The 22,082-nt window shown below is 51.6% G+C and overlaps 1 protein-coding gene across 2 annotated transcripts; it reads left to right on the top strand.

The window, feature by feature from the left end:
• Nucleotides 1–811: 811 nt before the first annotated feature.
• On the top strand, nt 812–20,410 carry KLHDC4 (kelch domain containing 4). 2 transcript variants are annotated; one of them, XM_066194741.1, is made up of 12 exons: nt 812–1,165; nt 2,156–2,247; nt 2,993–3,071; nt 3,868–3,966; nt 6,151–6,287; nt 11,057–11,149; nt 11,515–11,674; nt 16,131–16,212; nt 17,440–17,648; nt 18,732–19,146; nt 19,536–19,658; nt 19,891–20,410. In XM_066194741.1, the coding sequence occupies exons 1-12, from the start codon at nt 1,067–1,069 to the stop codon at nt 20,073–20,075; spliced, it is 1,773 nt and encodes a 590-aa protein (XP_066050838.1). In that variant the 5' UTR covers nt 812–1,066; the 3' UTR covers nt 20,076–20,410. The 2 variants fall into 2 exon arrangements, with proteins under 2 accessions (XP_066050838.1, XP_066050839.1); XM_066194742.1 differs by lacking the exons at nt 812–1,165; nt 2,156–2,247; nt 2,993–3,071; nt 3,868–3,966 and adding an exon at nt 4,553–4,669.
• Nucleotides 20,411–22,082: the final 1,672 nt, after the last annotated feature.

Genomic DNA, 22,082 nt, shown 5'->3' with positions numbered 1-22,082 from the left:
CCCCAGGCCTGGCTCATGTCTCAGGTGACGCAATTATAGAATCCCAGGATCACTGAGGCTGGAAAAGAGCTCCCGGATCATCGAATCCAACTTGTGTCTGATCCCCACTTTGACACCAGCCCAGAACACCGAGTGCCATGTCCAGGCCTTCCTTGGACACATCCAGGGATGGGGACTCCAAACTTCCCTGAGCCAGCTCCTTCCGTTGCTTAACCACCCTTTCTGTGAAGAGATTCCTCCTCATCACAGAATCATGGAATATTTAGGGTTGGAAGGGACCTCTGGAAATCATCCAGCCCAAGGCAGGGCCACCCGGACCAGGTGACCCAGGAACGCGTCCAGGAGGGTTGGGAATGGCTCTGGAGAGGGAGACTCCACAACCTCCCCGGGCAGCTGTGCCAGGGCTCTGCCACCCTCACGCTGAGGTGAAACTTGTGGTTTATTTCACGGCCATTGCGGTCTGTCCCGCCGCCGGGCCCCGCTGAGCAGGGCCTGACCCTCCCCCGAGGGGGGGCCATTTTGTGTGAGGGGAGGGGGCCATTTTGTGGGCTCCCCGTTCTCCTCGGGGCGGGCATCAAGCCCAACGTGTCCGAGCCGTGCCGGGGCGGCGCCGGCCGGAGTGCGGGGCTGCATTAACCCCCCGGCCCGGCCCCGCGGGGCTCCTGACGCCGCCTGGGAGCGGCCGCGCCTCCCGCAGCTCCCGCAGCGCTCGCTCCGCGGGGGCGGCCGCCCTCGGTCCTCCGGGCCGGCAGGGGGCGCGGCCGCCCGGCAACGGGAGCGGCCCCGGCCCGGCGCCTTCCGGCGTGTCCGGTCCCGGCGTGGTCCCGCCGCGATCCCGGTGTTGTCCCGCCGTGATCCCGGTGTTATCCCGCTGGGATCCCGGTGTTATCCCGCTGTGATCCCCGTGTTGTCCCGCTGTGATCCCGGTGTTATCCCGCCGGGATCCCCGTGTTATCCCGCTGGAATCCCGCTGTGATCCCGGGATATCCCTCTGTGATCTCGGGGTATCCCGGCCCCGTCCCGCTGCGATCCCGCTGGAATCCCGGGCCGTCCCGTCCCCGCCGCCATGGGGAAGAAGGGGAAGCGCGACAAGAAGGGGAAAGGCGCCGAGAAGACCTTGGCGAAGATGGAGAAGAAGGTGTCCCGCAGGGCCAAGAAGGAGGAGGTGACGGCCGTGAGGGAGCTCTGCGGGCAGGTCGAGGGCAGGGTTGGCATCAGTGCGGATCAGGGAACCGCAGGATAGAATGAGTTGGAAGGGACCCCCATGGATCATCCAGTCCAGCTCCCTGAGAATATGCCACAGCAATCCCACCGTGTGCCTGAGGGCCTTGTCCAAACCTCCTTGGACTTCAGGGATGCCCCTGGATCCCTGGGAGTGTTCCAGGCCAGGTTGGACGGGGCTTGGAGCAAGGTGGGATAGTGGAAGGTGTCCCTGTCCATGGCAGGGGTGACACTGGATGAGATTTAAAGTCCCTCATTCTCTGATTCTAGGCAGAATCTTGCTTAAATCCCCTCCCATCCCTTGTGTCTGCCAACAGGTGTAAAAGGAGGACAGGAAAACACAGTTGAAGGCTCCTTCTTGCTTTCCATCCCCTTCATCCTTTTCTTCTGGGCTTAAAAGCAAATGAGAGTCTTTGTTTCTTGCACTCCTAGAGGGGCTGCTCGTGTTTAAACCTCAAAACACTGAATTTTCCCTGATGAAAACGTGGTGTTCATGGCCTCATTCAAAGCTTCAAGGCGTGGAAGGTGCCCCTGTGGATGTCTCCTGGCTGCAGGGAGAGCTGAGGCTCTCCATGCTGCAGAGGCAAAATTCCCAGAGTTTGGAAATTTCTGCTGGGACCACACCTTGGGAAAAGCGGCCTGAAGGGAGGAGATGAGCAGTGGGTTGTAGGAGAGACTCAGAACCTCCCTCTTGCTGCAATCCTGCAGCATCCTTGGTCTGTCGGCAGTTTTGGGGGGAGCACATTCTGGGTTTAACTGAGTGAAGTTGAAAGGGAATAAAGATGCACGAGGTTTCTCTGGATATAAAAGAGCTTGCAGTTGTATTTGAGCAAAAAAAGAAGGGAGATTGTGGGAGTGAGTGCAGGTTTCATGTGTGCTCCTGTACACGTCAAGCTGTTCATGTCTGACTCTTTTTGGTTTTTTTTTTTTGCAGGAGGATCTTGAAGCCCTGATAGCAGAATTCCAGAGTCTGGATGCTAAAAAGACCCAAGTAATTGAGTCATCCTGCCCACCCCCCTCACCCAGGTGAGAGCTTGTGTGAGGCTTTGGGGGGTGCTTTTAATGGCATTTATTTATGTAAAGTTACTTCCCAGGAGTGGAAGGTATAGCTGATGTCTGGAGTTATGAAACACCTGGAATACTGAATTCATGGTTAAAAAGAGACCAAAAGCCTTTTTTTTTGGGCATCAAAATCCACTTTTTAACCACCCCATCAGCACAAGGGAGGCAAAGCAGGGATAGATTTCAGGGCTTTGAGGGAAAAATAAAAGGAAGTTTTGGATTTGGACTAGAGGGCTGAAGGGAATTCAGAGGGAAAAGGATGTGTCATGAGGTAAAAACCACTTTGTTGAGTGGGGTTCACAAACTTGGGCTATTCAGGAGAGCAGTGACCAGCAGCAAGTGCAGAGTAATGACACAGATAAATGGAGAGGAGACAGCCCAGAGTTCTGTGCCCTCATAAAAGTCATTTTTGTTCCTGCCACCCCAGCATTAAAATTCAGGAGCTCACGTCAAAAGGGGGAGTTAAATCACAGGGTAACGTGTGCTCCTGAAATAGGAGAGGCTCTCAGACAGTGCCCAATTCATCTTGCTGGAAGTTCTGGAAGAAATTAATATCTTTGGAGGAGTTTTTAGCCCTGGGGTGAACATCACAGCAGGGTAATTTGACAGATGATGGAGGGACCTTCGTGGCTGCAGGGCAGAGGTGCTGGTGCCTGAATTAAAGGCTCCAAGGTTCAGGGGTTTTCACATCTTTTTTTTTCTCTTTCAGGCTAAACTGCTCCCTCTGTGCTCACCCCGAGAGAGACGAGCTGATCCTTTTTGGAGGTGAATATTTCAATGGCCAAAAAGTAATGTATACTTCATTTTCTTCTTTATCTCCCCGCCTTCCCTCCTTTTTCCTGTAATTTGCACAGGGTCTCATTTGAAGGGAAATTCGAGGCAGAGTCATAAAATATGTATTTGTCCCTGAATGGGAGCAAAATAGCCTTTTAATTCTGCCCTGGCTCTGTCTCATGGCTGAGCAGTTGGCAGGAAGGAGACACGCTGGAGCCCATTAAGGAGTCAGAGTGATTGTCTCAGCATCAATATTTCAGGGCTTCATAATTTCTCCAGACTTAATTGTAGCCCCTCATTTGGGATAACTAGTGAAGAATCTCTTCCACTCCTCAAAACAAGATATTTCTGCACCTTTGCTGTTGGCTGCCTCGGAGATGGGAGCAGCAGCAAATTATTGCACTCAGGAATACTCTTCTTCCCTGGATTTCTGCAGGTTGCAGGTGGTTGTTGTGCTCCTGGAGACAAAAACTCCAGCCTGGCAGTGATGTTTGGCCACCTCAGAGTTACCCAGTGTGATGAACTGAACTAATTCTGCATTTTTTTTTTTTTTTTTTTGCCACCTGGAGCTGTTCTTTGCTCTGGAGTTGAGCAGCTTTAACCTGAACCTCTGTTAAAGGATTTAAAACCTCTTTTTAAATCCCCACATCTCAAGCTGCCACCAAAGGGTTTGGGAAAGAACATTCCAGCCCAGTGGAAGAGTTGCTGCCTTCCCAGTGCAGTGCAGGAGCTCGTTGTCCTCCTTCCCTGCCTGCTGAGGAGGTTGTGTTTGCAATCCTCACCCCAAAAGCTGCTGTTTCCCTCCCACAGACCTACCTGTACAATGAGCTGTACATTTACCACATCAGGAAGAACAGCTGGGCCAAACTGGACATCCCCAACCCACCCCCCAGGCGTTGTGCTCACCAGGTAAAGCTCTGGCTGCCACAGCAGCACCTGGGTTTGTTCTAAAAGATGATCTGGGAGGAGGGTTTGAATTTTTTTCACCTCCTGAGAGTTTTCTTGCTTCTCTTTGTTCTCCTCATGACTGGTTGCCAGTGGTGTCACTTCAGTTTTTTTCTGCTTGGACCTGTCCAAGGTGCTCTGGTGTTCTCTGGCAGTGCTCAGTGTGGAATGAAGGTTTGGGGATGAAAATGTGTCTGTTGGTTTGGCAGAACTCAAGCAGAGCCGGGGCGGGGGGGAGATTTCTTCTTCAGAAATGGATTCTCTTTGCTGCACTGTGCAAGGACCAGCTCAAATCCATTATCCCAGGGGCCCCTGAATTTCCAAACTAGGATTTCAAAGAATTGTTCCCTTCGTGGCCACAGCCCTACACCCATGAACATCCCAGACACTGCCACTGCTGCCAGCAGGGAGCACTTGGGCTCTTCTCCCCCTCTCTGCAAATCCAGGTCACTGCCTGCTCGTGAGGGGGAAGCATTTGGGTTTGTTTACCTCATGTGAACACCTGCACAGCAGAACCTGGACCAAAGACTTGTATTTTTTGCAGGTCTTTGGCCCTCACCAGCTGATAGATTTTCTTCCCTGCGGCAGCCAGTGGGTGACTGGTGCCTTCCCCAAGCTGCCCTACAGGATGTGAATGTCCTTTTCCTACCCATCCCAAAGCTCCCTGGTAAGATCCAACATCCCAAATTAGGTTCCTATCCCTTTGCTACTAAGTGCCAGGCTTGCTCCAAGCTGTGTATCCTTGAATTGAAAGGTTCTGACTTGATTTTTGGGCTACTTCGTGTTGTTTAAAGTAGAACTTGGTTTCAGAGGCCACATGCCAGTAGCCAGCAGGTGGCTGTCGAGCAGCTCAATCCAAAGGGAGCAGCTCAGGGGCTGCAGCTGGATTACAACAACAATCAACTGAGCAGTCCTGCTTCAGCAGTGTTTTCTGCCTGATAATTAATTCTGGTTTCACAGGAGGCAGTTCAGCCTCACGAGCTGACTGCTTTGTCTTACCTTGTGGCTTTATATTTAATGCAAAGCTCAGAGCTAAACACAAGTGTGTCTGTGGGTGCCAGCTGCGTGTTTTCAGTTTCGTTTGTCATGCCTTGTCTCTGGCACACAGTCCGCTGTTGGAGTTGAGGTGAGAGGAGCCATGGGCAGGTGTTGGCCCTTGTTCAAGGAAAAGCTTTGGTTTTGTCATGGATTTCAAGCCAGCTCTTGGAAGGGTCACCCACAAGTATGAGCAGGCAGTTGCATGAACCTTCCCTTGAAGCTTTTAAGCACTGGATGCCCGTGGAATTCAGGCACACATCCCCTTTGTTTAGGTGACTTCATGTTCCCACAAATCCTGCCTGAAAACACACCCTGGATTTTCTTATTGAATCATTTCATGTTTGGGCTGGTTTATGGCAGGGCATGGTCCTGTGTGGGGCTAAAAATCTTTTTTTCTTTGCTGGGAGAGACAGGCAGGGAGTGAAATCTTGTGAGGAGAGAGATCATTATCCCAGTGTTGAGCTGGGATGGGTACCCTGGACAAGACACAAATTGAAATTTGCACAGCCCCAGCATTTCTTGGGATTCTTGGGGTTCCTTCCTTCTTCCTTGGTCCTAACACAGATAATTTTAGGGTAGTGGAGTCTTGCTCTTTTTCCTGCTTTTAATTGGCATCATGCCTGCCAGAGGTGTTTTGGTGCTGTTCTGTGCAAAAAAAATATAAAACTCCTCTTTTCTATGGCACAATCAAAGCAGTAACAGCCTCTCATCCAAATGCTGCACATTTCCTTCTCTATTTGAGCTTTATTTTGTTGTTTGTTTGGTTTTGGAGGTTTTTTGTTTGTTTGTTTTTGTGGGTTTTGTTGTTGTTTTCTTTCTTTCATTTGTTTGGTTTTGAACAGAGAGAGTTGAACAATTTTTGTTACATTTATCCCAAGACGTTTCCTAGGACACTCTGAACTTCCCACAGGAGGTGGGAAGAGCCCAGCTCCTTGGCCCAGCTCTGGGGAAGGTGTGCTAAACCACGAGCACCTTCTAATCCAAATCCTTCTTCCTTCAGCCCCAGAGGGCTGCTGCTGTTCCCTGGGGTTTGGAGCCTTGTGCGTGAGCAGGGGAGTTGTGTGCCTGGTTTGGAATCCTGCTCTGATCCAGCTCTTCCTTGTCCTGCAGGCAGCCGTGGTGCCCACGGCTGGGGGGCAGCTCTGGATCTTCGGGGGGGAGTTTGCCTCTCCCAACGGGGAGCAGTTCTACCACTACAGAGATCTGTGGGTCCTGCATTTGGCCACCAAGACCTGGGAGCAGATCAAGTAAGTGCTGGGCCCTCGTGTCTTGGACCACATTTTTGCCATGAAATTTGGATCTCAGTGATCCCTGGGATCCTGGTGTTCAGTTTGGTGTTGGCCTCATGAGGAGCTGTGCCAGGGTGGTCCAAGTTTGATTCCTGGTCCTGTGCTGTGATTTCCCAGCTCTCCCTTAATGCAGTGGTGCTCAAAGGGGTGGAGAAGGCACCTCCAGGAAGAAGTGGGAATGAGAGATGTGTTCCAGGTCTGTTTATTTCCTAGCTGATTTTTGGGGTGTAGGTGTGTCTTGGTGTTGCTTAACTGAAGGGAAAAGGTATCATGAGCGGCTCTCTGTTTCCAGATGTCCAGAAATGGTGCTCTGTTTTCCTGGGCTCCTCCAGTGGGGGCTCTACAAGACCAGTGGCAGGATGTCCCAGTTTTAACACCACTGGAGCAGCCGCTTTGTATCTACCCAACTTCACCCCTGGTAACTGACATTTGCTGCCCTGAGGTTCCTTGGGATAAACAAGCCAATAATTCAGGCCTGTCAAAGGAAACGGGTGCCAAAAGTTTTTGACAGGAGAGAAGGTGGAAATATTTTCAGTGGATCTGGCCCAAAGTCCTCTGTTGATGTTTCTGTAACCTTTGGCTCCTTGTTTTTGGCTGCTCACGTTTGCATTTGTGTAAGAGGAGAATTCTGGTGACACCCAGAGATTGGCTTTGAGTTTGGGATTGGCTTCCTCTTGGACTTTGGGGTTGTCTTGTACTCAGGACACAGCTTTGGGTGGGACAAGTGGGAATTTGGAGTCTTCTCCATTTGAGCTTCCTGCCGTATTTGGGTGGCCCCCTGTCCTTCAGCCTTGCTGGAATTTTGGGGACATCCATGCCCTGGTCCCAGTGTTGCAGTCAGACAAAGCACATCCCCTTCCTATCCTTGGGCTGCTCCTGGAGCTGCATTAATGAGGCAAAGGGAGGGAATGGCTTTATTTTATTTTTTTATTTTATTGCTGACCTGGGTGAGCACAAAATTCCTGGTTCTGCTGCCTCTTTGGTTTTCCATACAGCATCTTGATCAGGAGGCTGCTTGGAAAGGGGGAGAGGAAAGGGCTGAGGTGATTGTTGTGTTCTACACACACAAAAAAAAGGGATTTTTTCCTGCTTCTTTTAAAGCTCTGAGCATGACACCTGCTGCACTTCACTTCCTTCAGCATTTCCCATTTTTTGGGGTGGTGGTGGGGAGCCATCCCTGGTACCAAGAGCCTTCACACAGACCAAGGAATAATTCCATGTATCCAATGTGCTGCCAGTGTCACCTGAATAGATGCCAGGTGACAGGCATGGGGTACAGACTGCTGTGGGGTTTAGAAAACGTCATTTCAGTGCAAATAATAAAGCAATAAAATTAATTATTCATGAAGAAATGTCTGGGCAAGGGAAGCAAAGTTTCTGTTTCTGTTCCCACGGGAAGGATCACGAGTGCCCCGTTCCAGGTGGGTTTGATGCTGGGATCTAAACATGAGGTTCTAGGAAGTCTGGTTATTCCATCCCCACAGTTCAGATGTCCTTCCTGCCCTCCAAACCATCCTGCTGCCATGAGAGGGCTCGATTCTGAAACACTTGGGAAGAGAAAACCTTGACTAACTGTGAAAACTTCCCTGTGCTGGGGAAGTGCAGCTCCATGTTCTCCTAGCACGGAGCACAGTGGTGCCAGGCTGCCTGACAGAGTTAAAAGTGGCTAAATTTAGCAAGATTTAGCTGTGTTTCCTTGCATTTTGCATGCACAAAGATGATCCAAACACAGCAAATCCCAGCCCCGTTAGAAGCCGTGCCAGCAGCTGACTTTGACTTAGTGCAGCCACCTTATCTCGTGTGTGATGCGCGAGGTTTCCTCAGTCCATGAACTGTTTGTTACCCTGCCTTGGAGCAGCAATATTTTAACCTAATTGCCTCATTCCTTCCTAGAGAGAACATTCCCAACTCAGCTCTCTGTGGCCCAATGCACTCCCTTGGGGAAAGACAGGGAGCATCCTCGGGGCTCGTGCTTGGGAATTGCCACATCCCTTCTTTGGAACTTCCTGCACTGAAATTCTGGGATGCTGGTGACTCCCTGTATCTACCTGGTGCTATAGATTTCCCAGTTTGACCAGTGTCTGTTTAAAAGGAGCAGTCCCTGCAGTGGAGGGTGGCCCAGCACAGGGTTGGGTCTGATGGATGCCTCTCCTTGCTCACCGGAAAAATCAGGTCCTGCCACACCAGGTAGAAGGTGCTTAAAGAAAAGGGTGTTTTGGTGGAAATCAGGTAGATTGTCAGCCCAGAAATGAGTTTGTTCTTTGGTAGCTCAGGATCCAGGTGTACAGCTGCGGATTGACTTTGCAGAGGGCTGGAATTGAGGATTTGGGGCCCTGTGCCTGTTGTGTTTTCCCTTCTCTGCTTCCACCTGAGTGTCCAGACACGAGGGGATGGGATCTGTGTGTGCCACTGACCCTAGCACTCGGACATTCCCAGGGAAAGGTGGAAAACAGCACAAATCCTGAGTTCAGCTTCCTCTGCAGGATAAAAACACTCTGTCCTCACGTGCCCTTGTGATGGGATGTTCTCTTCATATCCCCACTTTTATTATTACTGAACATTCCCAAGCTTCACCTGAGCATCCTCTGGATGAAGAGGCAATTCCTGCAGCCACTGGGACAAGTAATTCATGATTCTGGGGGCTGAACTCAGCTCTGGTTTGTTACTACAAGTCCCCGAGTAACTCCACAGGCAAAAGAAAATTCTTTATGGAGCAGCTCAGATCAGCCTCGTGCTGTACATGTGTAGAGCCAGTCCTTAGCCAGACTTTTTCATCTATTTTTAAAAAAAAAAAAGTCTGGAGAATTTACAGCTCCCTCCCACATGTCTGCTTTCTGGTGTCAACCCCATGAAAGAGAGCATTAATCACAAAGTCTGGGCAGCCATTTCCAAAATGTTCCTTTGGGACCAGGGGCACTGAAACAGGTGAAAGGGAAGAGTTTGCATTTGGGAAACAAGTAGCAGGAAGGTTCTCCTGGAGTGGGAATGAGGTTCTGCATCACTGACTGTGCCATTTGTGCCTTGGAGTTTAATCTTCATCGGTGGGAGCTTGATTAAAACACATCAATGAATAAACTTTTATTGATTTTGAACTCAGAGGAAACCTGTTTGAGGAACGAGGCACGAGATACTCTCTGAGAACAGGATTTTAGTGCTCATGTTGGGTTTTAATTCATCCTCTCCTTAAAAAAAATAAATAAAAAGATGATTTAAAAAGTGCCATCTTTCGGAGTAATGACACCAGAGCTTTATTACAGCAAGAGAAAATACTGATTTCAGGTCTTGATGAAATTAATACCAGAGGTGCTGTTCGGCAGGGTGATACTTAAAGATCCAGTAAATGCTTGGAAAAGCCTCCTCTCTGCTAGAATAAAGAGTCCAAGCAATCAATATTAATTCAGTCTTCCCCCAACGCTGCTGTTCTGGTGGAGTTTCTCATTATCACCGGGGTGAGGCTGTCATTTTCCATGGTGAATAAGGGGCCTCGTTTTCCTTCTCCACAGAAATCCATCACCACACTCCCAGCTCCCTGCTGCCACTCTTGAGCGTGGCTTCAGGTTTTGCTGCTGGTTTCAACTTTATTCATTTAGGCCCTGATTGTGCAGTCACTTCCACACCTCAAGGCTGCCTGTTGGAGGAGTCTTGCTGGGCTCAGCTGGGAGCTTTGGGAGACTCCTCGGTGATGGAAAATGGGATAGATTCATCCATGGGGGCAGAGAGCACACACAGCAAACCCTCTTTGGCTTTGTTGGAAGTCGTTGGAGTTGGTTTTGTGGTGCTGTGGATGAACATGAAGAAGGAAGGTGAATCCATGGTGGAGTGGTGTCCAGCTGCCCAGCTCCTCAGGAGTCTCTTGGATGGGACAGATGGAGGGCGTGTTGTTTGTTCCTGGAAATGGAAGCAGCACATTTAGCTGAAAGGTCAGGAGAGCTTGGAAGAGCAGAACAGGAATGTGAGGCCGCTTTTGAGTGTGTAGGATCGTGGAGTGAGTCACAGAGCCATGGAATGGTTTGGGTTGGAAGGGATCCTAAATGCCATCCCATTCCTCCCCCTCCATGGACAGGGACACCTTCCACCATCCCAGGGTGCTCCAAGCCCCATCCAGCCTGGCCTTGGACACTTCCAGGGATCCAGGGGCAGCCACAGCTGCTCTGTGCCAGGAAGAATTCCTTCCCCACACCCCATCTATGCCTGCCCTCCTTCAGTAGGATAAAGATGATAATGATGACTTGTTTTGCTGCATGCAGTGCCTTTGTTCTTGAGGAAATCTGGGTGTTCCGTGAAATGTTTTCACTGGTTTGGTGTCACAGCCCAGCTGCAGGTGGATGAGGGAAGGTGTTGTGGTTTCCTGAGACGCTGAGGGAGCGGGGATGGCAGAGCCAGGCTTCGTCTCTTGGTGCTTGGAGAAAACATCTCTGTTTGGAGTGACTTCCCTGCAATTGTCAAGTGCTGTTCATTAAACCCTCCTGAAGAATCAGCTCCTGAGTCATCACTGAGAAGACTTTGGGTGCTCTTAGGGTGGTTTATCTCTAGGAATGAAACTGCCCAAGAATTCCAGGAAGAGAGAAAAGCAGACAGGGATTGAGGCAACCACGTTCCCAATGGTTCCCATTCCCAGGGGAGGCTGAGCTCGGCCAGCTCAGCTGCCTGTGACTTCAATAAAGATGGCCTGATGCACTGCCAGGACAGGGGATTTTGCTGATAAACGGAATTTCTTGGTGTTTCAGGGCACCAGGAGGGCCCTCAGGACGAAGTGGACATCGGATGGTCGCGTGCAGAAGGCAGCTGATCATCTTTGGAGGTTTCCATGAGAGTGCGAGGTGGGTTGCTGGGCTGGCTGGGAGTTTGAGTCCTTAAAAAAGGCAACAAAGTTTCACCAGTAACAGAAATCTGGGTGTTAATGGGAGGGTTATCCACAGCAGGACTGGGACTGAACTGGATTTTTGTGTTAGAAAGACAAGGGATCTTGATTTCAGGTGTGGGAGCAATCATTGCAGCGCTGAAGCAGCTGCCCATCCTTGTAGCCAAAGCTCAGTCCAGCGCTTTTGGCCTCTGGATCTTGTCAGATCCTTGTCTTGTAGAATCACCTTTTCCACTGGGAGCTGTGGGTGGAGCTCTGAGGTGCTGTTTTCTCCCGTCCTGGGTGTCCCCATCACAAACTGCTGTGCCCACGTGCTCTCTGCAGAGATTTCATCTACTACAACGATGTCTATGCCTTCAACCTGGACTCCTTCACCTGGAGCAAGCTGGCTCCTGCTGGGATGGGGCCTGCACCAAGATCTGGCTGTCAAATGACTCCCACCCCTGAGGGCAACATCATCATCTATGGAGGCTACTCCAAACAGGTAGGGGACACTTTGGGCTAAGTCAGGTGTTGTCTTCAGGCTGGGAACCAGCACAGGCATCTTCTAATTCTGCCTTTTTTATTTTTTTTTTTCATGCACTTCTGCTGATTGAGGGGCTAATCTTGGTTCAGATGATTTCTCTGTTTTCCCTGCTATTCTAATCCAGCAGAAGGAATTGATATCACTGAGGGAGGAATAAGCAGCTGGGAGAAATGACATTTTTTTGGCAACTCAAAGCATTCTCAGGTATTCCTTTGTGCTTCAGCACTTGCAGGTTAAAAGCAGCAGTTGCCAGGAGACTTTTATTTTGTGCCATCCGTGGCAGAGGTGAGGGAGCAAACTCAATAAGCCAAAAAAGACTTTTGACAAGAACCAGGCTCCTCCAGCTCTGCTCCTTGCTCCGTTAATCCTGGGAATTTAGACCAGGGAGCACATTCCTCATTGAGCAGGTATCCCTGTGGCCATGCTGGGCAACAGGAAGGAAATGTTTCATTGAGCAGAAGGCTCCTGCAAAAGCTTTTCATGTTGGGAATGCAGGCAGAGGCCCCAGCTCCTGCTGCTCCCGTGGAAAGGCAGCAGGGGAGGAGGACGCCTTGTTCTTCTGCGGGGAATAAATGAACAAAGGAGGGAAGCAGGGAGAGGGGAGAGAAGGGAGTTGCTCTCTCTGTATATTTAGAAGCATTTGTGCCTCCTCAGGGCCTGAGCTTCGGGCTCTGCCTCATCAGATGTGCCTTGGATTCAACGACACAGAGCCTTTTGCACCTGAAAGGGCTTTGTTCCCTTCTCTGTCCTGTGTCCTCGCTCCTGAGGGTGGGGAGGAAGCAGCCTGCATGCTCTGCGAGGTGTGGAGCTCTCCTGGAAGCAGCGGGCTCCAGGTGCCCCACGGAAATAGAAAAGTCACACGTGTTTGCAGTTGGTTCTGTTCCCCTGCTGCCCTGGGCTGGTGTGAGCTGATAGAAATGGAGGAGAAGGGATAGGGGGAATGCAGAGCTGCCCTCAGCCTTTGGGCAAGGGTGAGAGCTGGGGGGAATTCTCTGCAGCTTGGAAAACAGCTTTTCCATTAGAACAGACACTCCATTAAAGCAAAGCAGGCATTCCATTAAAACAAGACATCTTTAACAGATGTTAAAAATCTCCTTCCTCATGTGGAGAGCTCTGTGTGCTTCTCTCTGATGGGCCGTTCCTGCCAGGCTCTGCTTTTGCAGCACAAACTGACCAAAGCTCTGGGCAGAATTTTTCTCCGCAGCCTTCAGCGTGCTCCTGAAAATTAAATTCAGCAGGATATGGCCCCTCTAGGAGAGACCCAATTCTGTTAATGTGTGGCTATTTAATTCTCATTGTGTCTTCACTTAGAGCTGATTGTGGAGCTGAGTGTCTGGGTTTGCTTTGAAGTGTAGAGAATGTGTTTGCCTGGGATACTCTTGGGAGAAGGTAGACATGGAGAAAACAATACTTAATTGGAGTTGGGCAGCTACAGGAGAGGACTTACTCCTTGTCTCCAGTTGCAGGGGCACATTCTACAGTCAGGGGTGCTGTGAAGGCATTTTGGGGAATCTGAAGACGTTTTTACATCTGAAACCAGGCAACTCTCCAAGCAAAGCACCATTCATCAAATGCAGAGTGTTCTTAGGAGAGGCAGGGCTAAGTCACACATGTGATGGGAAATTTTGAAGGGAAGAGGGGAGAAAAATCATAACAGCCCTTCTTTTGGAATAGGGACATAATTTGGCTGTCACATTGCAGGAGGAGGGTGGTGGCATGGCAGGGCTGCTGTCCTGTGATGGGCAGGGAGCTGGGAAGGCAGAAACACAGTTTTGGTGCCTGCTTTGAGTTCCTGAACTTGCAGAAGTGATGTGGAGAGTCTCTTCTCAATAACGCATCAGTCCTGGGCTGAATTCCCCTCATGGGGCCTGGATTAAAAAGTCTCTTTCCTGACTGGGGAAATAGAAGCAGAATAAACGAAGTGTCTTGTGTGAGGTGCTCCAGGACTTGCCTGCAGAACCTTGGTCCCCAGATGTGGCTTTGCTGTGCCAGCCCCTGGATTTTCCTGAGCAAACCAGGCAGCAAATGGTGAAAAAGGAGCTTTCCAACCCTGGGTGTGACTGCCTGGAGATGCTGGTGCCTGATATTTTAACAAGCAGGATTCTCAGCCACAAGGGTGTCTCTGTTCCTGTTTCCTCAGCAGCCTGGGGATGATAAAGACAATTTCTGTGATCTCCTGTGGAAGGGGATGTTGTGGGTCTAGAACAGCCCTCAGAGTGCCCAGAGGAGCTCAGAGCTGCTCTGCTGCTGATCCTAAAGATGTCCTCAGCCCTCTCCTGTGCTGGGGATGGGGCTTGCTGCAGCGAGCTGCATTTTGGGCTGTGTGAAGCACCGAGGCCTCTCCATTGCTAGGCAACAGAGGGGCTGGAGCTGCTGCTGCTCCACCTTGCAGGTGCAGCCTCCAGGCCAGGGGAGGGCTGGAGCTGCACGTGGGCAGGCCTTTGGGATGCCAGAGATTGCTAGGGTGTGGGGAGCTTGTTGTTGTTTTGGGCTTTTTTGTTTTTTTTTTTTAGTGGCAGTCGTCACAAAGCTGAAGTGGGTTCTGCTGGGAGATGCGGAGTTGCAAGGTCTGCTGGGACTGGTTCCCTCTTTAGCTCTGCCTGCTGAACACTTCTGCTCTGTTCATCTCGTGTCAGACAGTTTTAGCACACGGCAAATCCCGATTCTCAAGCTCTCTGTGCCTCAGTTTCTCTGCAGTCTGTGAGCAGAGTTGGGATTTTCACCTGGTACCTGGGAAGCTCTTGGAACTCCCCACTGTGCCTGCATGTGCAAACCGCAGGCTGTCCACAGGGGATATCCCAGCCAGGTTTGTGCTGGAAAACAAACACCTGGAACTTTAAAGCACAAAGGACAGGGGGGCAGCAGGAACCTCTTGTGAGTGGTGGATTGATTTGCTCAAGGCTGACGTGTCCTGGCTGGGAGGGGATGGATCTCTCCAGCAGCTGGAAGTGTCTGTGACAACAAAAAGTGACTCCCACTCCACCTCATCGGGGGTTTCTGAGCCCGGGGAGCTTTGTCATGTGTGTTTACTGCAGGGAGCTTTTCAGGAGAAAGAAATGTGGTTTTTCCACACAGCTTGGGTGGTTGTGGAGCCAGCTGCTCCCTGTGTTTGTTCTACCTCTCACACAGTGCTGAGCTCCTCACACTTCACCTGGGGGCAGTTGTGCAGGGCCTGGAACACACTTCCCTCTCTTCTCCCTAAGAACTGCACACCATTCCCAGGAATTGGATACCAGGCCCTGCAGCAACAACAAAACCTGCCAGGTACAGGTGTGCAGCAGGACTCTCACCCTGAGAGACCCAGTTGGTTTTAATCCCTTGTGACAATTTATTTCTCTTCTCTGGGTACCAAAATTCCTGCATCCTGTAGTCTCCATCCAGCTGCTCTTCCTGAGGGCTGCACCCTGGGATCCACTGTGACATCCTGGGAGCAGAGTTCCTCCTCCAGCAGCGCCGTGGCCCCAGGAGGAAGGGAATGACAAGCTGTGCGTGAAGGCTGGGTGGATAATGACATTATTAACACACCTCCTACACTGGTGTGGCACAGAGCTGCCTTGGAACGCTGCTGTTGCCATGAGCGCTGGAATCCAGGCCTTCCAGGGAGAGGAGCCGGGAAATCACACTCAAAGTCAGGCGTTTAATTGCTTCTGCTGAGCTTTAATTGCTTCTGCTGAGCTTTCACCTTGTCCTTGGCTGCTGTCTTGCTGTTGCCTTTTGTAGGGACGGGAGTGGGGTTTCTGCTGGTGTTTGGGAGGATGAACTTCTGCTCAGGGCTGTGTGGGAGCCCAAATGGCAAAGCTGCCAGCTGCAGGGGGACAGAGCTGTCACCTCTGCTTGTCCTGTGCTGGCTCAGGTGGGTGACAGGCTGGGCTGGTCACTGGGGTGGGCCTTTGCTCATGGCACATCAGAGCTTCTGCTCAACATCCAGAGCAGAATCCCAGAGGATTGCAAGCCCTGGGAAGTTGTCATGTCCCACTTAGGGGAGCGGGAATCTGCTCCTTTTATAGGACTTAAATCAGCCCCTTGACTACACCTGGTTCTGTCTGGGGCAGAGTGGAAGGCAGGAACTTGGCTCCTCCATTTCCTCAGTGCTGCCCACCCTTCCTTCCTCTGCAAACCAGTTGGCTTTAATCCCCTGTGACAATTTATTTTGCTGTGGGTACTGAAATTCCTGCATCCCCTAGTCTCCATACAGCCACAAATGGCCAGAAATCCGTGCTGCAGCCTGGAGAGCCCTTCCTGCTGCCACAGGCAGGAATTCTGGCGCATCCCAGGGACTATCCCCGCTTTGAATCCCGTGGTTTGGAGCTGCCTGATGCTCCTCTTCTTGCCCATCCCAGTGTTTGCATTTTCAGTTGTGATTTGGCCACTGAAGCGGTTTCCCTGAGCGTCCCTGTGTTTCCTTTCCCTGCAGAGGATCAAGAAAGATGTGGACAAAGGCACCCTGCACACAGATATGTTCCTGCTGAAGGCTGAAGGGGCAGGCAAGGAGGAAGGTGAGCACTGCAGGCCTGGGAATGCAAATCCTCTCCCTTCCTTGCAATTCCTTGGAACAGCACACCAAAGAACCTGGAATCAATTTCCCCTCTCAGTGATAACCTCTGTGCCCCAGTGTTGGCTCAGGAAGAAATCCAGGAAAGAAGATTTTAGTGATTTTTTTTTTTTTTTTTTCAGTTTCTACGTGGGAGGGAATTAAAACAACATTTCCAAATTCCTGTTTCTGGGACATTTTGATCAGTGCTTTCCTGTTCCACAACAGAAAAGCTTTGGGACTGCAGAGTTCTCCTGTAGTGGGTTATTCTTGGTACCTGCTAAAGCTGCTCCACCCTCCCTCCTCAGCTGGAGAAGGGAGAGAAAATCCAATGGGAGACTCCTGGATTGAGATAAGGACAGGGAGAGATCCCTCAGCTCCTTCCCTGCTCCAGGCTGGGCCCACTCCATGGGGTACAATTCCTCTGGAACAGATTGATCCATTGTGGGTCATTAGTTATCTTGGGTTGGAATAGGAATTCCATCACTTTCCTGAGGAGATGTTCTCCTTCACTCAGGCAACGGGACAATTTTCTCATAGCTGAACTTGGAGAATGTTAAAATTGTGATTGATTTCTCCGAAGCTGACTGTCTGGGATGGGATTTGGGGATGAGGGTTGGTCCCCAGCACTGTCTGGATTCCAGGTCCTGTTTGCATTTTTCCTATTTACAGTTTTATCTGGTTGGAATTGCAGTTCCTTCAGAAGCACAGGCTGCTTCTCCCAGCCTGCATTTCAGGGATTTGCTCTGAAGTCAGAGTAGGAGGGATTGGAGAAAAGCAGAGGGATAGAGCCCCAGTCTTGTCCTGCTGCTGAGCCCTCTGTTAAAGCCTGCTTGGGTCTTTTTGGGGATGATCCGTGTTTATTTTGGGGGGTGAGGCAGCGGTGCAGGGTGGCAGGAGAGGTGGAGGGAGCTGATGGAATGTAGGAGGGCTCCATGAGGGACATTTTTTGGTGCTTGAAGGCTGCATCTGATTCTGATCAGGCCTTGTCTGAACTCCACCCTCCACTAAAGGCGCAGACACTTCCAAGAACCTCCTTACTCCGTACCGCTCTGACAATACCCTGAAGATAACCACGAGAACATCCAAAACAGGGCTGGAATTCCCTGCTGGAATTCTCGGGAGGCATTGGCACGCACAAAGCAAGCAGGATTGTCCTGTGCTGAGCTCACGTTTGTTCTCTCCCTTGCAGACAGATGGAGCTGGAGTCGGCTCAGCCCCTCTGGAGTGAAACCCCCTCCCAGGTCCGGCTTCTCCGTGGCCGCCGCTCCCAACAACCGCTGCCTCCTGTTTGGGGGGGTGCACGATGAGGAGGAGGAGGAAAGCCTCGAAGGGGACTTCTTCAATGACATTTATTTCTATGATGTGGCCAAGAACCGCTGGTTCCCTGCACAGCTCAAGGTCTGGAGTTAAACACGATCGTTTCAATGTCGGGCACTGCCTTCGGGCCTGGTTTGGCCCCTTGGAGTTTTTCACAGGTTGTTTGGGTGGGGAGAGACCCTAAATTTCTCTGATTCCACCCCTGCCATGGGCAGGGACACCTTCCATGAGCCCAGTTTGCTCCACGCTGGCCTTGGACACTTCCAGGGATGGAGCAAGGATTTGTCTCTCTTTTTGAAGTAATCTGGTAGCTCAGGGTGCACCCTGAGCAGTCCCTCTCCTCCAGGAATCGGGCTGCCCCTTTGTTGTGGAATGCAAAGTGAAGCAAAGCAGCTTGAAAACTTATTTCTGGTGTTTTGCTGAAGGCCATCTCCAGGCCAGATAAGTCTGACATGAGGGGAGTTCACTCAGAGCTGCTGTGAAAAGATTTTGGGGTCAAAACCCTCCCTCTTTCCCCCAGTGCTGATGAGCTACCAGAAGAGATGAAATACTGACCTTGGCTCCAAGAGCTTCAGAGCTCAGCTCAGCTCTTTGATTGCATTTGAACCACTCTCACAGGCCAAGGGAGGTGCAAACCTGGTTCAGCTTCTCCTTCCCCCTGCCCCTTCCTGGCTTTGTTCTCCAAATGGAGAAGTCAATCCCATAATAACAGGCAAACAGCCACTCAGCTGGTTGCTTCAGCCTTCCCAAAGTGATTGTTTTGCAGCCCTTTCATAGAGTTCTTCCAAGACCTGGAGTGCTGCCTGGAAATGGGCTGTAATTTAGCACCCAGCAATTGTGATTTCAGGAAATGGTGGGTTACTTTTCCCTTGTCACAGAACAGTGGCCTCTCTGTGTTGGTGGCACCTGGGAGCAGGAGAGCTGCTCCTCTCTTAACAGATAAAGCAATCCCACAGCCTGGATTCTCCAGGATCTTCACTGTTCCTTGTTTTAGGTTGGGGAAAATTGCTGTAGGAGGAATTGCACTGATCACTTGAGACTTTAAATTGTGCTGAAGAATAAGAATTGTTCCTTCCCACCAGCGGCGTCCGTGCTGTTTGTATGGACGGCTGTACTCAACAGCAGGCAATTGCCACCAAAAGCTCCTTCAATTGCTCTTCTCAGGGCCCAAAATCAGAGAGGAGGAAGCGCAGACGTGGCAGACAGGCTGAGGCAGAGGCTGCAGGAGAGGAGCAGCTGCTGCCACCACCTCCCCAGGGCCCCCTGGAGATGGTCAAGGAGGTGGTGGCAGAGGACGGCACCGTCATGACCATCAAGCAGGTGATCCCTGGAGCTGCAGAAGGCAAGGACAGCTCTGGCTCAGAGGAGGAGGATGAGGATGAGGAGGAAGGTGGAACCCTGGGCCAGGCTGTGGAGCCCTGCCCACGCTCCAGTGCCATGGTGGCAGTGAAGCACGGGGTCCTCTACATGTACGGGGGCATGTTTGAGGTGGGCGACCGCCAGGTGACCCTCAGTGACCTGCACAGCATCGACCTGCACAGGATGGACCAGTGGAAGGTGCTGCAGGAGAATGATCCAAGTAAGCTCTGCTGCCGGGAGCTCTCAGGGGAGCAGCTCTGGGGGGAAAAACAACTGATTTCCCTGGATGGGAGAAAGCTTGGGGGTGTGTGATGATGCAGTGTCTTACCTGTGTGGCCTAGAGCTTGGGGGTCACTGTAGGGTCAGCTCTGCCCTGTGACTTGGAAATCTGAGAGCTGTAAACAGAGTTGTGGCGTGAGCCGTGCTGGGAATCCTGCTGTGCCAGGCTTGTCCCCTCCTCCAAGGGACAGGGATGTTCCTGCCTGTCCCCACTGTCCCAGGGCAGTGGAGGGCCTGGGTCCTGCAGAGCACGTGGGCGATACCTGAGGTTATCTCTTTGTACCTTAATTCTCTCTTTGTGCCTCTCTCCTCTTCCCTTCCTCATCCAAGAAACCCAGGAATGGCTGGAGGAGTCAGAGTCAGATGAAGAGGAGGAGGAGGATGATGTGGAAGGTGCAGAGGGAGGGGAGGAAGAAGAGGAGAGCTCTGAAGAGGAGAGTGAAGATGAGGAAGGTAACTCTTAGTCACTGCTGTCTCCATATTAATCTAAAGCTGGGCTCAGTGCAGTGCCTGGTTCTCTCCCTGGCACCCAGGAGAGTTTTCCAGCAGAAGCAGCTTTCCTAACACATTGCTCTTGGGATAAAAGGGAAACTTTCCTGGTTGCTGGTAGATTTTCAGGCTGTTCCTGCCCCTGGTGGCCCTGGTGAGCTGTGTGTGACCTGTGTGTGTCCCTCTCTCCGCCCAGGGGAGCAGCAGCACCCAGCAGTGCAGCCTGGGGAGGCCCAGGCCCAGTACCTGGCCAGGACAGAGCGGTACTGGCTCGGGCTGGCCCGCAGCCACATGGGCCCCGAGGCCAAGGACAAGAAGGTGCTCAAGGTGGCTCATGCCATGGCCAAGACTTTCCATGAAGATCCCACCCACGTGTCCTGAGGCTGCTGCAGGAGTGGAGGAACGTGCTGGGAGCAGTGGTCAGCCCTGCTGAGCTCAGCCCAGTGTCCGTCCTGACCTCTCCCATCCTGGATGGATGCTCTGGATGTGCTGGTACTCCTGGGAATGCTGTGGGAGGGTCCTGAGGAACAGGATTGCTGTCCAAGCCCTTGTTCTGCTGAGCTTGGGCTGTACAACACTGACTTTGTTCTTCCTGAGTTGTTTGGGCTCTGTCCAGACAAACTGTGCACGTGACAATGGTTCACTGGTCCCAAATTCCTGACTGGGCCAGGACATGTCTCCAGGGGTTCCTACAATAAACTGACTTGGTTACATCATCTTGTTTTGCTCAGTAAATCCCGTCCCAGCTTTTGTTCTGGTTTTCCTCCTGGTGTGGAAGAGGGATTGCAGTTCCTGCTGTGGGACCTGCAGGCAGCGTAAAGTGCACCAGCAGCTCTGAGGCGCCTGGAAAAACCCGGGGCTCCTTTCCTGCCTTACCTGTGAGATGGCACTCACAGAAACCTTGTCCTTTTCTATGTGGAATCTCCCAGTTCAGTTTTTTCCCCTTGTTGGCCCAGTTGTCCTGCAGGTGACCTCTTCATGAGCAGTGCAATGTCCACCTGCAGGCCAGGAAGGAGTGAGCTGATCCAAGGGTTTGGGTTTCAGCCCCTCTCCTTCCCAGCAGAGCAGCGCTGTGTCCTTGGGGACAACAGATGGGGATCCAAGTGTGAGCTGCAGCAACCAAGTGATGCCTGGAGGTGCCAGCAGGGCTGGCTGTCCTTGTGCAGGGAATTCCAGGTGCCCTGGGTATTGCTGTGGCAGGGCCATCCCCGGGGATGCAGCTCTCCCCAGAGCAGGCCTGGGATCTGCTGGGCTAATTAGGACAGAAGGGAGATTAAATAGAGTTGACAGGGGAGCTTGAATTGGTGAGATGAAAACGTGTCTGACAGGGAGGATCCTTCCCCAGGAAATAACAGGTGAGAGGTGAAAACATTTATTGATAACCTGGGAGAGGAGAAAAGGAAGCATTTATTGATGATCTGGGAGAGGTGAAAACAAAGCATTTCATGTTGATCCAGGAAGGAATCCATCAAAAACAAAGCATTCCTTGTTAATCCAGGAAGGAATCCCTCGAAAACAAAGCATTCCTTGTTAATCCAGGAAGGAATCCCTCGTGCTTGCTCAGTCACTCACTCTGTTGTCCTCTCACTTGGGTAAGTTCACATCTTCCCGTGCAAAGTTTTAGGGGACTTGCCACTCCCTGGGAGGGTGGGCAGGCCCTGGCACAGGTGCCCAGAGCAGCTGCCCCTGGATCCCTGGAAGTGTCCAAGGCCAGGCTGGACAGGGCTTGGAGCAGCGTAGGACAGTGGAAGGTGTCCATGGCAGGGGTGGGATGGGATGAGCTTGAAGATCCCTTCCAACCCAAGCCATTCCATGATCCCACCATTGCTACAGTCCTTGAGGAGCTGTGCAAGGAGCTGAGCTGTTCCCTAAACCAGGAAAAGCTGCCACTGTCAGGATTCTGTTCCACCCTCACCCCCAGCTCAGGAGATCCCATCCCATCCCATCCCTGCCCCTTCCTGCCTTAACACAGCCCTCTGGAGCCACCCTCTGTGCGTGACAGCTTCCAAAAATCCCTGCTTTCCATCCTCCCTCCACTCGCCAAAGCTGCCGTGTGTAATTAGTCCTTAAGTCTCAATTAAGCCCTTCACCGTGGATCCCCACCCTGTTTCTCCCGTGGCTCCTCCCCTTGCGATGCAGTCTGGATGTTTTCCTGGCAGGGATGCTGCCACAGCTCGGGATCTCTGCGAGCTGCGGCTCTGGAGAGTGCTGGAATCTGGGTCTTGGGTCCAACAGCCCAGACACCAGATGGGCTGGGGAGCAGCTGACGTGCCACAGGGACTTTGTCTTCCTCCCTTCTCTCTTTTCCCGAGGATGCAGTGCTGGACCAGCCCCTCTCACACTAAGTGGGATCCAAATCTTCCCAAATTCCCCCTTCCCAATGGCTCT

Source organism: Chamaea fasciata, unplaced genomic scaffold (assembly GCF_029207755.1).
Source record: "Chamaea fasciata isolate MVZ Bird 193981 ecotype frontalis unplaced genomic scaffold, bChaFas1.0.hap1 SCAF_12, whole genome shotgun sequence".
Classification (NCBI taxonomy): Eukaryota; Metazoa; Chordata; class Aves; order Passeriformes; family Sylviidae; genus Chamaea; species Chamaea fasciata.
This window is presented reverse-complemented; position numbering and strand designations above follow the sequence as displayed.

Coding starts and splice junctions, on each gene's coding strand:
- KLHDC4 (XM_066194741.1), top strand. CDS start 1,067: ATGGGGAAGAAGGGGAAGCGCGACAAGAAGGGGAAAGGCGCCGAGAAG. Junction 2,248..2,992: donor TGCCCACCCCCCTCACCCAG/GTGAGAGCTTGT, acceptor TTTCTCTTTCAG/GCTAAACTGCTCCCTCTGTG. Junction 3,072..3,867: donor AATATTTCAATGGCCAAAAA/GTAATGTATACT, acceptor TCCCTCCCACAG/ACCTACCTGTACAATGAGCT.